At 38.7% G+C, this 16,911-nt stretch overlaps 3 protein-coding genes across 16 annotated transcripts in view; 2 read left to right on the forward strand and 1 right to left on the reverse strand.

Annotated features, from left to right (window-relative positions):
- Window positions 1-6,097, forward strand: part of ank1b (ankyrin 1, erythrocytic b) — a 71,273-nt gene extending 65,176 nt beyond the window's left edge. For 13 of the 14 annotated variants that reach the window (XM_077738034.1, XM_077738042.1, XM_077738040.1 and 10 more), the window contains 3 exons: window positions 327-383; window positions 809-906; window positions 2,944-6,097. In XM_077738034.1, coding sequence (XP_077594160.1) covers window positions 327-383; window positions 809-877 — 126 coding nt within the window. In that variant the 3' untranslated portion in view covers window positions 878-906; window positions 2,944-6,097. The remainder of the gene's footprint in view (window positions 1-326; window positions 384-808; window positions 907-2,943) is intronic. The other variant, XM_077738036.1, reaches the window with a different exon arrangement.
- A 521-nt stretch (window positions 6,098-6,618) lies between these two features.
- Window positions 6,619-10,697, forward strand: LOC144210903 (eukaryotic translation initiation factor 4E-binding protein 1-like). The gene is made up of 3 exons (XM_077737856.1): window positions 6,619-6,997; window positions 9,914-10,105; window positions 10,402-10,697. The coding sequence occupies exons 1-3, from the start codon at window positions 6,862-6,864 to the stop codon at window positions 10,431-10,433; spliced, it is 360 nt and encodes a 119-aa protein (XP_077593982.1). The 5' UTR covers window positions 6,619-6,861; the 3' UTR covers window positions 10,434-10,697.
- Window positions 10,698-12,582: 1,885 nt separating this feature from the next.
- Window positions 12,583-16,490, reverse strand: LOC144210902 (nodal homolog). Its single transcript, XM_077737855.1, has 3 exons — window positions 16,083-16,490; window positions 13,229-13,920; window positions 12,583-13,161 (listed from the first exon to the last, which is right to left on the reverse strand). Exons 1-3 carry the CDS (start codon window positions 16,324-16,326, stop codon window positions 13,009-13,011), a joined length of 1,089 nt encoding a protein of 362 aa, XP_077593981.1. The 5' UTR covers window positions 16,327-16,490; the 3' UTR covers window positions 12,583-13,008.
- Window positions 16,491-16,911: the final 421 nt, after the last annotated feature.

The raw sequence follows: 16,911 nt of genomic DNA on the forward strand, positions 1-16,911 counted from the left end.
TATATACATTTTCATTTACGCCTAAAATAATTTTGTTCTAATCAAAATAATAGATTGCACCCTGGGCATTCTAACAAAAACAGACACTGAGTTTTCCCTTTTTTAGAAAACTACTATGATTCTGAACACAACTATGTAATCATCAAATACTTTAGTCTCATCGAATGAGACTACTGTAAAAATGTTGATCATGTCACCGTTTGTGATGAAATGAAAATACAAATGTGTTGTACAGCGCAACACGATGAAATTTGGCATTTTCTTTCCGATTTGATTTCCAATGCACAGTCCAATGCCATCTAAAGTGAATTATGTTTCTTATACAGAGAGAGGAGAAAGAAGATTATGGAGCTGATGAAAATGGGCGTGTCCTCAATCGAAGAGTGAGTGTCAAAAATAAGACAGATTTTTTAATCAGTAGCCATTAGCCAAATATTGATTGAAAGCATGTCATCACTGCCAACAAACAAAGAAGAAAAATAGGTAAGGTAAAACTGAAGTTAAAGGTCCCTGAAGAATCCACTGTAAAACTATTCATGCTGTAGTTTACTTTATATCTAACACAGGAAAAATGTAAAATACTGACACATCATCTTTATTACAATGACGACACTACCTAGCCAGGCTGTCATTCTGAGGTGATTTCTGACTTTCCAAATTTGAGTAGTCAAAGCAGGTGCATGGTGGGACTCGGCTGTCTCTGGCCGGTGAAAGCCACAAGTTAATTTCCTGCTCTAGTTTAAAGAAGACACGTGAGCACTAAACAGGAGTGTTTTTTCATCCCTGCTGCCCCCCCTCCTTGATCCAGGTGGGGGCGGACGCAAGAAGGGCCGGTCAGTTGGTGCAGCGCAAAAGTCTTCGGAGGGTTAAACACTGAAACACAACACACACAACCTGGTCCACAAGGTACGCGGTTCCATGGATGCAAGCAAGCACGTGTATTCCAGTGCTTGCTTGGGAAAAAAATAAAATAAAATGAGCGGATCCAGTCCACACTTTCATCCATGCTTTTTACACCAACGCAAACACTTTCTTTTTGTTGGGACATTATTTTGAACAATTTTTCCCTACATTCTTGTTGTCCAAAAACCAACAAAAAAAAGAATACCTACGTATTATAGCAGCTTGCAGGGATAATACATACGTATTATTACCGTTTGTATGTATTATTCCAGCTCAAAATTTCGCCCATATGAAACAGTTCCTTTCACAAATGTTTCTCTATCAATAATACACCCTGAAAATAATGTTCGGACATACTAAATAAAATGAAAAACGATGTATTGAAAAATGTATACCGTTAACATTGCTCAGTGCTATGTCTAAATCAATCCAACCCTCAAAAACTCTTTTATGGCTGTAAAATCTTTACTGCAGCTACAACTACGACACACATAAAAAACATATATAATGACCTCATGAAATTGAAATATTATTTGGGAATATAGCCATATTTTACTCACCGAAAATCCATTTTATCTTTAGACAAAATCCATCCTCCTTTCTTTTCTCTTTTTCTATCGCCATGTAAGCTCATACTGAAAGTCGAGCCTGTCCTGTCGTATTTCTGGCACAATTTTTTATTTGATTTAGTGCTAAAAATGTTCGTTACTTGTTGTGATAGGCTTCCTTGCTTCGGAGTTCTCCAACCCTTTTTAATGACGTCCAGCTTTTCTTGAAAAGTATGTCTTGAAAATTGCTTCGACAGTAAATCTGCAAACAAATCCATCTCTTCTCCTTCCCCCATTACGGGTTGATAAAACTGCTATTAAATCAACACAACAATATATTTGCTTGTGTAGTTCGATCCAGATACAGTTTGATAGCTCCGGCTAGTCCACTCTATCACTAGCCAATTATAGTTAGTGAAAGTGATGACGTATCCCCACGCCTATGAGAAGGCCTTGGTGTCGCCAACTCGAAATCTGATTGGTTAAAGCAACAGTTTTATTCACGCTTGTTTTATGCAGCAGAGCCTGCAGAACTGATTGTGAAGGCCTCAAGGCAGATTTCTGAACCTGGCAACAAATAATGGCTGAAATATGATTGGTTAGATGCTTAAATATGAATACACACCTGGAAGCAACACAACTTAGGCCTTGACCTAATCAATAGAATTGAACTAACAATCGGTTGCTTCAAACAAAAATAGTTACATTTCAAGCGTTAGTCCATAAGGCAGGTCACCTTGATCTAAAATGCTCGACTTCATGTTAAATGTGTCTATGTGACTAGTTCTAGTCATTCATCCTCAACCTCACTGTAGCAATGTCATTGCTCCATTGAGGCTGAGGATGAATGACTATTCATAAATACTAAATCTGATGGACAATAAATACATTTGCAATAAATGTGTTACTTTAGCATGCCAAGATGACATGTTGTCACTTCGGTTCATTGGTGTCATTATGCATTCCACAAATGTATCCATGTAGATGTAATCTTTTGAAAATACAGTGTTCCCTCGCTACTTTGCGGTTCAGCCACCACGGATTCAAAGCTTCGCGTTTTTTTTGTGGAAAAAAAATACAAATATTACATTTAGACAACATATTTTACAGTTTTTTTTTGTTATAACATGAATTGCACTCTCCATGCCCATATTCTATATGGTGTACTGTATACAGGGGGGGTAAAAAAAAAACATTTTTTTGAAATCAAATTAAAATTAAGCCTTTTTGAAGGGGCATCCCTACTTCACAGAAATTCACTTATCGTCGGTGGGCCCGGTCCCCATTAACCGCGATAACCGAGGGAACACTGTAGTACTTGTTAGATCAGAATCATGATTTATTGTATTTAAGCGGCTGGTTTAGTAGGATATATTGTGATTACATTAGTGCTTTAATTGGTTCTTTTTTTGACAATAACATTGCGTATTGACAATTTTTTAGACAATGTATAAGACAAATTCCTAGTTGTGCTTCACTCTGTATTTTACAGGACAAGAGAGCAGCTGCCAAAGCTTCCTCCACAAAACCACACCAGGAGCGTAAAGGAAAATAAGCAACAGAACAGACCACCAAAATAAAAAAAAAACATGGAATGACCCTTCACATGTGACACTTCCAGAGCGAAAAAAATCTTTGTTCAACTCGTAGTTTTATAACATTTGTAAAGTATCGCTATATCTAAAGCATGACCATTTTTTCTACAAACCAACCCAAAATGGCCAATGTCACCTAAACAAGACAACAAAATGTGCTTCCTGTGAACTGTAACTGCATGCTGACTGCTGTTGCATGACACTGACCTTTTGATCTATCATAATCTACAAGCTGAAGAGTGCGCAAACTAGAGAGGGTGGCCCCATTCGCACTTGCGTCCTGTGCCCTTTTACAGACTTAATTACCCTCCAGTAACACTGCAGGTCCCCAAAACCGGGTATAACTCCCCCCTCGAAAAATAGCCTTCGCTGACGCTTGTTTGGGTGGACACTTTTTGTTCTATGTGTGCTTCTCGTAAATATGCACTCTTTGCTATGTGGACGTCTGCCGCTGTGAGTATGTGTCTTCTCTGCCGCATGCCTTTCTTGCTTATGACCAGTGCGCTAAACTCCAATCTGCTCAAAACCCGGTGAACTCGGCATCGGAAGAAAAGAGCCTCTACCCATTTTGCACCGAATTGGCCTCCCCTCACTGTTGTGATTGTCATTGTGGTTTTCCAAAAAAAAAAAGAAAAACTTGATCTTTTGGGTTTCTTTTTGCTTTAAAAAGAGCTGTGTTTTTTTTTTTTGAGGGGGGTCTCTCTTCATACTACTTATCCTCCCTTCTCCGTTTGTCCTATTAGCTGACATTGTCTCTCTAAAACAAGTAGCCTGAATTGATATGCAGAGCGCTCACCCGCACCTCCTTACCCATCCGATGTTTCAGACGATCACATTGGCTGATTTCCAGTACAGTATTGTGCTACTATGACATGTGATTGTGAAGGCAGTGGTGCATTGTCATCACTATCACCAACCGCGACTTGTTACAAACTTAAGCACACACTACGAAGATGATTATGAATTGATCAGAGTGACAGATGGCCTGAACTTGCCAAAGCAATAAAACCTAAAACACAAGCGCCACTACGAATTTTTGGAGAACTTTGCATTGGATTTGTTTTCCTACATGGACACCACGGAATCCCTGGCGCCGTGAGTAAATCAGCGAGACACAATTCAGACCAAGGTGGCATCAATTTACGAGGGACTTGGGCCTATATTTTACAGTATTTAGCAGTTTTATGTCGCAGTATCTAATACTACACTATAATTTGTAATTTTGTTTTTTCAATAAGGAGAAATGTGGTTTTAAAACAAGTATGGGAAAATTTTTTGCTAACAAGACTCTCCTCTCAAGTTCTTGAAAGGCCAGATGTTTTGTTTTTGTTTAAAAAAAACAGAATAGTAATTGTTGAATTGTTTTCTGGATAATTTATAATTTTGTGACTGCTTTTTAGCCCCCCAAAAATCTATTGACGTTTTATTCATAAATTCCCACAAAGAATTACAGCATTTATTTTTTTAGGACACCAAATCTTCAACAATTGGTTTCTCCAGCATGATATAGCAAGTTAAACATTCTCCGGAGTATCCCCTTGAGTGTTAAAAAATGTAGCCCCCGATAACTGCTCCCCCACAAAATTGGCCGAATATGTCTAACAGAACTAGTCACATAGACACATTTAACAAGAAGTCGAGCATTTTAGATCTAACTAACCTGCCTTAAGGACTAAGGCTTGAAATGTAACTATTTTTATCTGAAGCAACCGATTGTGAGTTCAATTCCATTAATTGGGTCCCTGATAAGTTGGAAGAAAAATACCCACTTCACCAATTTTTCCCATTTGACACAAATTTCTTCCAGATTAAATCAAGCAAGGACACATCCATAAAAATGTATCAAAGCAGCCATTCGTGAGGCTAATTATTTCAATAAGAGGCTGGATAGCTTGAGAATAAAATGCTCATCCTTCATAAGTTATTCCAATGGGCACAATTGAGTTATAAAGTCTATTAATTCTGAAGATTTGATGACACATAGTGCAAGGAACGTTCTCCCAGTTAACCCACTTTGACTTGGATCTGTTTTTTTTGGATGGCATTCTGGGTCGAATGTACTAATGCTTGTGGTTGTTGAGTCGTCACTTCTTCACCCTGGCCTAAAAACCTATTTATAAACTTGAGTTTCCTCTGAAATACTTTGTTATGCCGAAACCTTATGTCTTCTTATCATAGTAGCACACAGACCGAGACTATCCCATAAGTACTGTAATAACTGCTGCTGTAGCCCGAATAAGCGAGACGGAGTGAACAAATGAGCACATTATTTTGCACATCACGCATCGTTACATGGCCAGTGCATGCACTATATTTGTCACATATCACATTTTGACAACATGCCACTCAGGTTTTTAGTTATTTCAGAAATATGTTAAATTATTTTGTGCAGGTTCCTAAATTGATAAGATGACTATGTGAAAGAGTGAATATTGTATCCATTTTTTGTTCAGATTTTGAAAGGAGCAGTCATGGTCATTGACGAAATATGCTTTGTATGAGCGTGCATAAGAGAATTTAAAAAAATAATTTTTAAGGAGGCATGCCACACAAGAAGGTAGCGTAATGCCCAATGATGTTTAAAGAATATGTAACATTTAAACCCTCAAGAAGAAGAATAGTTTTCATCTATACTCTTTTAGAAGGATATGTGACAATGTAAACGCAATATCATATAACTCTATTCTAAGGAATGCAACTTCACCCATGCACAAAAAAAGATGTTTTTATGAAAAATATGTCTATTAAAGTATATGATAAAATATATTTCATTAGATTGCTATGCACCCTCATAGAGTTGTTATGGATGTTCTTTCAGTATTATCTAGTTAGCCGACGCCCACTTGATGGGGAATGTAAAGGCTCTGTAGCTTTGACCACTTTTATTTATTTTCTTTTTTATTGGTCCAGAAAATTGATGGTGAAAAGAAATGTATACATACAAGCCTTTGAAGCAGAACCGTTCTGACTTTAAAATATGTAATTATCATATTACCCTGTACACCAGCTCAAATCATTTACAAGACTTAATAAACAAAGATGTGGCATACACTTTTTTTGCATGATTCCCAAATGGACAAATATACTATACTATATTTCAAATTTCATATTTAATCCTGCCGCTTTATGATACATTTCAAATTCCACTTGAACCAAACGAACTACCGTAGCAAGTAAGGTAATTTACACACAGTAATTCATTGGGATGTATTTCTAAAATACAAGTTTTCTTTCATCTAGAGTGGAGCATGAATGCCAAAAAGGTTTATATATTATATATTTATATTATAATTTATAATATAATACGGGTGATCCGGGGGAGCCTCACAGCTCTGGGGTCGCGGGTTCAAATCCAAGTCATGTCCACCTGGGTGGGTTTCCTCCGGGTACTCCGGTTTCCTCCCACATTCCAAAAACATGTATCGTAGGCTAATTAGATATGGTTGTCAGTGTTCTTTTGCCCAGCAATCGGCTGGCTAGCAATTCAGGGTGTCTCCAGCACCCCCCGCAATTGTAATGAGGATAAAGCGGTTGAGAAAATTAGATGAGATGAGTTCGTTAAATTTGTGTCGCCGTGTGCTTTCGAACATGACAGATATAAATGACAACTTCCCCATTCCATGACACCCCCTACTTTCAACCAATCACAGCCCCCTGTTTCACGTGTTCACGAAGGAGGTCTCTCAGGGGTTGTTTTGGATTTGGTACCAGCACATGGAGGCAAAAGAGAGCCTTGTTTGAAGAAATTTAGCACAATATATTTTTATTAAATCGTTTTTACTTTAACGTGAACACAGCCATACCGACAGTGGGACATGTCAGCGGCAGGACAGACGAGTGGGAGTCGGGATATACCGGCCGTGAGGCGGGTCGCTGTTCTGGAAGCTGCCCACATGCCCCAGGAATACTCCACGACCCCCGGGGGGACGGTGTTCAGCACCACGCCTGGAGGTAATTCGGTCATTGGGCAATATGACTCTTGTCATTTGCGAAAATATATACTATTCTGAGCGTAAAGTAGTTTTCTTTTCCGCAATAAGGGGCTGACGTGGAAAATCTATTGTAATTACTAGTTACAAATGCTGATTTACAGCACTACATTCATCTGCGGCAAAGATTGTGAATCTCAATGAAATATAGAATGTTTCCTGAGCTCCACAAAGTTTTGAACATCCTCCTTGATGATACATACCTGTCAACCTCGAACCATTTGTGATCTTACCAAATTTTGTTTTCGCCCTTACATATATGTATAAATACATGGAAAATCTTACCACTTTACTTTTTTGTAAAAAATCACGAACAACAAGTAGAAAATGTATGTTTATGTGTTTATTGCTTTCAAAGTTCCAAAATGAAACGAAATGTTTATCATGATCTTTTTTTTTTAGCCAATCAGAGGCGCCGGTACATATTATATGTACCGGCGCCTCTGATTGGCTAAAAAAAAAAGATCATGATAAACATTTCGTTTCATTTTCGTTTCAAGTGATATATGATATATCACTTGGCAGACATGCGTTTCCGGGAAGAAACAATGGCGGATGGTGAAAAATGGCTAGAAAGTGCCTTAATTTATTTTTTTTTCTCAAAATCACCGTTTAGCGTACCATTTTCATGTGTACAGCGTACCAATATAAAAATGGGCTTTCAGTTGTACCAATTACGGCGAGAACGTACCAGTTGACAGGTATGATGATATTCATGATGTACAGCCACATGTGGCTCTTTCGATGGGTGCATATCGCTCTGAGCTAAAATATGAAAACCGGTGGTGAGAGAGCCAAGTCTCGGATGCACCAATAAGAACGTCACGTTGGCAATGTGATATTCTTTTTTTCTTCATTACTGTCTTCTACATCCATTCTCTCATTGATACTTATTGAACTCATTGATATTCGTTGATTAGCAACAGCGTGACAATGTTGTCAAAATAATTCAGAGACTTTTTCTACTTTAAACGTGGTAAAATGACAAAAAATGCACATTTTCATTTATTTTGACTTTTAAATTGTGAGTATGGCGCTCAAAGAAGAACATTTGAAAATGGCAAATGTTTATGGCTCTCTTTTTAAAACCACCTGATGTATAGTGTCACTCTCCCTTCCATCTCCTGTGCGGACATTAATTAGATAAGATGGGCTACAAAAAAAATAAGCTCACCAGGTAGAAACTCCCTACCTAGAAACCAAACAATATAAATAACAGTAAGTGTTTGAAATAGGACAAACTCAATAATCATACTCTTATAGGAAAAAAAAAAACATCCCAAAAATATTATAATATAAACGCCTAAAATTTTAACAAATATGATTGTAGAGGGGCGGCTCGGTGGAGCGAGTGGTTAGCGCTGGGGTCCTGTGTTCAAATCCAGGTCACGTCCACCTGTGGGCAGTTTGCATGTTCTCCCCGGGCCTGTGTGGGTTTCCTCCGGGTACTCCGGTTTTCCTGCCACATTCCATAAAAAACATGCATGGTAGCCTGATTGTACACTCTAAATTGTCCGTAGGTATGGGTAAGGGTGTGAGTGTGTACGGTTGTCCGTTTCCTCGTCCCCTGCCAGCCCGGAGACAGCTGGGATTGGCTCCAGCACCCCCCGCAACCCTAATGAGGAAAAAGTCTTTCAGGAAATGAGATCAGTGAAGTCAACAGTAATTTGCAAATTTATTGTTAGTCACATCCCTCTAAAGTAAACTGGTTTGCAATACAATTCTTCAAGTAAAAAACAACTAAGAAACCATGCTAAACTCTTTCTAGTCCCTTTAGGGGAAAAGATGTTTCCTACATTGCTGCCATTTTACACAGATCTATAGGTTTCATTCACATTCCTGTCCTGTCCCCATGTTAATGATCAACACCCACCTGCTTATCCTTGTCAGGGTCAAGGGGTGCTGGGGCCTTTCCCAGCTGACCTCGGGCGAAAGGCAGACTGCACCCAAAACTGGTCATAACAATCAACACTGTTTTGTATTACCACTCCTTAACAGTCTTTTAAAAATGTAGTCAAGTGTTCGTAAAAATATTACACAATATCCTCACCACAAAATACTGTATAATGTGTGAGTGTGTACTGTATATGTAGGTTAGCATTTGGGCTGAACAAATGAAATGAGGGAAAGCTTTCGCTTTACAGCAATGAGAACATTCAAGCCATGTCCACATGCTGGTAGTGACTGATATTTTGTTGTGTACATGTGGCAGGTGGGACACATTCACACTGATAAAACAGACACACACATTTCGCCCACTCTGTGTACTTCAACAAGCAACCAAAATTTATATATATATATTATTTATATATATATATATATATATATATATATATATATATATATATATATATATATATATATATATATATATATATATATATATATATATATATATATATATATATATATATATATATATATATATATATATATATATATATATATATATATATATATATATATATATATATATATATATATATATATATATATATATATATATATATATATATATATATATATATATATATATATATATATATATATATATATATATATATATATATATATATATATATATATATATATATATATATATATACATATAAATATATAAATAAATAAATATAAAAACATATATATAAATATATATGTATATAAAAACACCCATTTACCATTCATGTCTTTGGAATGTCTTGGGAGGAAAACCAGAGTACCCAGAGAAAAGCCACACAGGCTCAGTGAGAACATGCAAACTCCACACAGGTGGACCAACCCGGATTGGAGGCTAATGACCTAACCACTCACCCACCGGGCCACAAGCAGATTGAAAAAAAAATGTTCCTTAGTATGCCTGTCCCTTCCATGTGTGCAGGAACTCGAATCATCTATGATAGGAAGTTCCTCCTTCAGTGTCGCACTTCTCCTCTGGCTCACACACCTCCGAAGCTCCCGGACATCCCAGGAGTCACCAGGCCACTCAAACGTGAACCCTCCACTGGGAGCAACCAGCCGGTGCAAAGCGAGATCACTACCACTGAACAGGGCCGACATACTGAGTGTGCAGGTAAACAGAGTTTATGTAATGTAGTTTTACAACGGAGTGGGCAAAGTAGCTTATGTCAGTTCCCCTATCAGATCATCATCTCATAGGCTAACTGACATGAGCTACAATTTAGGGTCTTCATTAACAGTAATTCAAATTCATCCATTCATTCAAGATCAATTGTGTAATAAAAAAAATGCTCCATGTTTTGCATGCAATTTTACTTCATTGAAATGCACTGGCTTATAACGTAACACCTGTGTACAGTAGAACTTTATAGATATACATTTTTTTAATCCACTCTTTTCTTCCAATAGGAGAAGATGCCCAATTTGAAATGGACTTTTGAAGAGGATTAGAACAAATCCTTGGATTTTCACAAGAGTTGTGTTAGATCTTTTAGGTTTAATTTACAACATACAAAAAGTTCAATACAAAATTTGTCTCCTAAAGGAATATGTTCTTTTCTAGGATTATTCATGTGCCTTAAAAAAATTGCTATATTAGTTGGAAAAAGCTTTTGCGAAAACACAGAGTTAAGACTTTTGTCCGTCTTGTTTTTGGCGATTCAGCAGCATTTAAAATATTCAAATGAAATTCAGATTTTCAGGTGTTTTGTGTGAATTCTTTCCTCATTCTATTAACTCATTTTTGTTTATTTTATGTTTTATTTTCCACTCATTTTCTTAACTGCTTATCTTCACAAGGGTCGCAAGTGTTGCTGCAGCCTCTCCCAACCAACTATGGGTATCAGACAGGGATCACCCTGAATTAGTGGCCAGCCAATCGCAGGACACAAGGAGATGGACAATGCTCACAAAGGGCACTAAGCGGTGGGCAAACATTAACGCTAAGGTCAATTCGTAGTGCTCAACTAGCTTCCCTTGCATGTTTTTGGGATGTAGGAGGAAACCAGAGAACACACACAAGCCCTCTTCCCGAACATGCCAACTCCACACACATTCCAACCCTTGATCTCTGAACTGTGATGCCGATGCACTAACCACTCTGACACTACAACACCATTTCTAATATATTCCCATATCTAACATTTCAATCACTTGGTTATCTGCATTAATTGGACAATGGACAGCCACAAAAACAAAAAACAAATTCCGCACCACCAATGACTATAGAGACGTTTCAACTTTTTTAAATTGGGGCAGCACAGTGATCTTGTGTTAGCATGTCTGCTTCCCAGTAAATAAGAGAAGGAATTATTTCGCACAATTTACCAAGACAAGTGCGGTGAAGGGGATATTGACATTTTGGGGCTTTTGGGATTCTCATGCTGAAATAAAAGAAATAAGAACATGCTAGAAAATTCTTGAATCTAGAAATCTTTTTCCAAAATACCCAAGAATATAGATTATTGGATATTTTGGAAAAAAATGACTTATTGCATTTTATTAAGTATTTATTGTATATTATATTATATATTAATACATAATATTAGTATTAGTATTAATCCGAGTTAAACTGAATGAAAAATTGTTTTTGTTGGTTTGTTTTTTATGTCATAAAAGGCTTGAATTGTTTATTACTACTGTATAATCAATGTGATGAGTTTAGTAGTTATTTTGGGGAATTATGTACACGTTCAGACTGCAGGTCTTAATGCACAAATCCAATTTCATTTTTCTTAGCCGATATTTTACGAGACTGAGTATTTTAAAATTTATTTAACCCTAACCCACAATTCTGAGATCGAGGGTTGAATCCTAGGTGGGTTCCGAACTTCCATGTGGAGTATGCATGTTCTTACCGGGCTTTTGTGGGTTTTCTCTGTGTGCTCAATTTTACTTCCACATCCCAAAAATCTGCATGGTAGGCTGGTTGAACACTCTTAATTGCCCATAGGTATTAGTTTGAGTGTAAATAGTGGTCCGTCTCCTTGTGTCCTTTGATTAGCTGGCCACCAATTTAGGGTGTCCCTGGCATGGTGCCAATCGTCAACTGGGATAGGCTCCACCACAGACTTGTGATGATAAGCAGTATGTAGAATGAGTGAATGAAGTGACCCTCATTCGCAGATGGAGATAAATAAGTCACAAACCAGCAGCAAAAACATGCTAAACAAACAGTGGAGCAAATATTTTCTTTATCTTAAAATTCTTAAACAATGGATTTAGCTAGAGAAGTCCAAAGATGTCCAGATGCCCATATTATACTTCACATGATCCCCATCATTTTTCCCACTGCTAAGCAATACCAAGTGACATTATTAATGCTTTACTGAATTTCCTTTTGTAAGACTGGAGCCAATTACAAAAAACGTTGTCTGTATTGGATTTAAATCCACATTTGGATGTTGCAGCATGTTCGAATCCAGGTCGGTCCACTTGTGTGGAGTTTGCATGTTCTCGCTGGGCCTGCGTGGGTTTTCTCCGGATACTCCGGGTATGAGTGTGAATGGTTGTTTGTCTACCTGCGATTGGTTGGCCACCAAATCAGGTTGTCCCCTGCTTCTGTCCTGAAGTCAGTTAAGATAAGCAATACCTGAGGATAAAGCAGTTCAGAAATTTAGATGAGATGAGATTTGGAAGTTGCATACAGTGGATTTGAAAATATTCACTCCTATGTGATTCCCGTTCAGATTGTAAAAAAAAAGTATCCCACTCAAAACAGACAAACGCAACAAAAAATGTAATTGTGACCCGCTTTGATAAAACTAAACTGTTCAAATTGACTCATATTTTTGGTGGCTTGAGTGCGAGTCGGCCTCATAGCTCCTGCCTTTGTGGAGTTTGCATCTTCTTTCGGGCTTGTGTGGGTGTCTTCCGGGAATTACGGTTTCCTCCCGCATTCCAAAAACATGCATGGTAGGCTGATTGGACACTCTAAATTGCCTCTAGGTATGATTGTGAGTGTACATGGCTGTCCGTCTCCTTGTGCCCTGCAATCAGACGTATTCTTGGCTTCAATCAATGGCAACTGCACTCCTCCACCACCATGTCCTGGTGGTGCTTCATGACCATTTTGCCGTTCTCATAGTAGAGCATAGAGAGGGATGACAGGCTGCTGGGCACGCAAGACAAACACGGCACCTTGTGAGGGTGGTGCTGCCTGAGTAGGCTCTGTAGAGAAAAGAAGAGAAGTATAAAGAAGAACTGTGGCAAAGAGCAGAAAAAAAGCAAGTCTTACCTGCATGTAGCCATGGTTGGTTGGCTTGAAGTTTCCATTTACAAGTGTAGGACAGGTGCCTTCGCAACGGAAGGCGTTGAAGCGTTTGGGGTAAATCATCCACTGGCTCCAGCCCAGCTCCTCAAAGTCCACCCACATGTCCACCTTCCTGCACAGAGGACCCTCCTCGGTCCGGCCGCTCGCTGCCACCTTCCTTTGTCTCTGCACGGAGAATCTTTTCTTCCTGCTGCGTTTTAAACTAGCCTCCCCATCCGGGCTCACGTACTTGGAGAGCACGGCTGTCCGGATGAGAGAAGCTGTCCACCATGCATCTGGCTTTTGTCTGATAAAGACTACCAACATGACCCGTTTGGTTGTTTGGTACTGGATTCCCATGGTGTCCCATGCCATGTCTTCGGATGGACTGGCAGACAGTTTATTCTCCAGCCAGCGTTGGAAAAGTTGAGTCGAGGAGAACACTTTCCAGGAGGAGGAGCTTGTGGAACTTGGTTGGACCTTAAGACTACCCAGGAAAACCCTCCCATCGGGGCGCCCAATGTCAGAGTGTGAGTGGAAAATTTCCAGCGAAGCCCCGGGAGACTCGCTCAAAGCCGGGAGACGGACACGAAGCTCGGCCTGTTGGATGAGTTCATTTTCAGACAGGGAGGACAGGTCAAAGGTGATGGACCACTTATTGCCTCTCTGCTCGCAGCCTGAAAGATATGTGAATTCAAATTGGTCATTTTAATAGTTTACATCCCATCCTTCAGCCTTTAAAAGATCCTGATGTAAATATTGTAACAGGCAGCTCCAGAGTTCTGAAAACAAATGTAGAATCGCCTGAGAAAAGGACAGCTTGAAAATATTCTAAATTCAAAGCATCATCACATTGGGTCGTCGGTCAAATGTACTTAGATATTAAACAGTAATTAGATATTAAACAGTATTTAGATATCAAACAGTACTTAGATATTAAACAGTACTTAGAATTAAACAGTACTTAGATAATAAACAGTACTTAGATATTAAACAGTACTTATATATTAAACAGTACTTATATATTAAACAGTACTTAGATATTAACAGTACTTAGTTATTAAACTGTCTCTCATTAATATAATTTTGAGAGCTGGTTTCAAGAGTTAACACTTCGTCACCATTTGACCGGCGACCAAAAGGGACCAAAAGACCGGCGACCAAAAGGGACCAAAAGACCGGCGACCAAATGTCCGAGCACTCTGGAGAAAATGCACGCAGGCTGTGGAGAACATGCAAACTCCACACAGGTGGACCGACCTGGATTTGAACCAGGGAATCCAGAGCTGTGAGGCTGATGTGCTAACCACTCAAGCGGCCGGACTGTCGGTATTGATGAATATGGAGCAAAAATTCAGATAAGTAAAAGCTTATTTTTCAACAATTTTGAAGTCTTAAATCTCCAATTTTGGAATGACCCAGTTATTTCTAATGACTTGTAATCTTTTATCCTGTTCTACCCTAACCATCTCATTGAATCTTATAGCATCAATAAGAACTGTACCGATATATATATAAATATTGTCCACGAGGCCCTTTTTTTTATGGCTTAAGTAGACTAATCCTTCACCATTAAGTCAATAATGAGCATCTGTAGCTGGTCCTCACAGTTTAAATGAATCGGACATTAAAGAAATCTAGTTTTAAGTGTAATTGGGGGCCACAATCCAATTTTACTCATGTTTATTTTGATAATTCTTTTGTACGTAACATTATTTTCATGTATAGATTAAATTACAAATGAAATGTCTTCAAAAATACCTTTTTAAATGTTTATATCATTAAAAGTAATATACCTGTAATTCTATGTTTATACCTGGTTTGTGAATATCACATTTTAGGTTATATTTAGATAGCATATCACTATAGTCTTCACCAATTCAGGGTGTCCCCCCCCCCCCCCCCTAATAAAGTCAGATGGAATAGGCTCCAGCACCCCCCATGATAAGTGGTTCAGAAATGAATAAGTTAATGAATGACTTAAATCAACCTTTTTTTCTCCACACGGACCAGTCAAGCTCTTTCTATTTCGACCGGCTAATGGGGAAGGCGACAACTGAAGACAAAATTCTAAGGGGGTGGGGTCGGTGCACGAACAACAGCCATCTCATCTCATTTTCTGAACCGCTTTATCCTCATTATGCCCACGGGGGGTGCTGGAGCCTACCCCAGCTGACTCCGGGCCAGAGGCGGGGGACACCCTCAATCAATGACCAGCCGAGCACATGGCACACAGAGACAACCATGCGCACTCACACCCATACCTAGGGGCAATTTAAAGCGTCCTATCAGTCTGCCATGCATGTTTTTGAAATGTGGGAGAAAACCCATGCAGGCCCAGGGAGAACTTCACACAAGTGGAAGTGACCTGGATTTGAACCCAGGACCCCAGAGCTGTGAGGCTGACGCGCTAACCACTCGCTTCACCGGCCACCCAAACGACACCCATGACAGCAAAAAAATAAATTAAAAAAACAAGCCCAAAGCATAATAGAAAATTATTTTATATTATTATGACAACTTTTCTCATTTCAAGTTGGCGGGCGAGTACAAAAACGTTAATATCTTTTACTGTGATAGATCGGCTCTAGGTAGCTCGTGCACCGGTACCAGTCCACGGACCAGTGGTTGGAGACCACTGCTTAAATTACATTTATACCCCCACTCCCCTTCAAAAATTGTCACATTACCCAAATTGTATGATCTGCAATTTAAAACATTATAAAATATTTTAAGTGATGAAGCAAGAAACGTTAATAATGAAAATTTTTAACTTTTTTTTAAAGCGTGCCCGCATATAATCGTTAAAGCCATCACATTTTTAATATATATCACTCACTTTTGGCAACAAAGCTGCTCACGTAATCCGAATGATGTAGTGTCTCTGTCCAGCTTCTGGTTCCTGTTCGATCCCCGGTGTGCAAGTCCCGATAGAGGCGCATCATGAAAAGGGGCAATGCGCCGATTTTTCTCCTTTTCGTGATCAGTCCTGAAAGGCCATTGGAGCCTTGCCACCGCTTGTCCGTTTGCATGGAAGCAACCCACAAGTCCAAAATGAGAAGAAACACAGCTGCTCTTTCCATAATTTCACGATCAAAGTATTGTCGGTGATAAGAGATACTTTTCAAATAATGCGGCCCAGATATTGGTCGTCAAATCTTATAAACCCGCGGTGACGATGTGATCGAAGGGGGTCGGGAAAATCCAATTGTTTGATCTGCGGAATACTCAATGTCACGCAGGTATACACAGTGGAACTTTTTTTTATGTGTGACGATTTGCCGAAACCGCTTTATAGTTGCCGAAGTGTAAAGAAATGCACGATTGTTGTATTTTTTTGCACTCAAAAAAGCTTTGATGAGGATCTCTACAAAAATAGATGAAAGGAAGGGAGACATTAGCATCCAGTATGATTAACGAGCAGGTAATTGCAGGAGTTAATCACAGATCCAGGCAAATACAGGTCGAGATACAATCGGCCAGTATTACGTCATTATACTTATTACATGATTGGATTTGTTTTATTTTGAGTCCGATGAATTTGGATTTTTTTTCCGAATCACTGAATCAAACAAAACAACTTAGTCCAATATAAACAAGAAGTATCAATCTGCAATGTACTTTCTCGTGGTTGCAAATGCAATTCGTGATGTGTATACTTTTTTATT

This window comes from Stigmatopora nigra, chromosome 17 (assembly GCF_051989575.1).
Source record: "Stigmatopora nigra isolate UIUO_SnigA chromosome 17, RoL_Snig_1.1, whole genome shotgun sequence".
NCBI classification, from domain to species: Eukaryota; Metazoa; Chordata; class Actinopteri; order Syngnathiformes; family Syngnathidae; genus Stigmatopora; species Stigmatopora nigra.

Bases quoted from the DNA above. Each gene is read 5' to 3' on its own strand.
- LOC144210903 (XM_077737856.1), top strand. From the start codon at position 6,862: ATGTCAGCGGCAGGACAGACGAGTGGGAGTCGGGATATACCGGCCGTG. The intron at 6,998-9,913 runs GTAATTCGGTCA...CCATGTGTGCAG, and splicing joins GTTCAGCACCACGCCTGGAG to GAACTCGAATCATCTATGAT. The intron at 10,106-10,401 runs GTAAACAGAGTT...TTCTTCCAATAG, and splicing joins CCGACATACTGAGTGTGCAG to GAGAAGATGCCCAATTTGAA.
- LOC144210902 (XM_077737855.1), bottom strand. From the start codon at position 16,326: ATGGAAAGAGCAGCTGTGTTTCTTCTCATTTTGGACTTGTGGGTTGCT. The intron at 13,921-16,082 runs GTGAGTGATATA...CATATCTTTCAG, and splicing joins GAGCAGCTTTGTTGCCAAAA to GCTGCGAGCAGAGAGGCAAT. The intron at 13,162-13,228 runs GTAAGACTTGCT...TTTTCTCTACAG, and splicing joins CCAACCATGGCTACATGCAG to AGCCTACTCAGGCAGCACCA.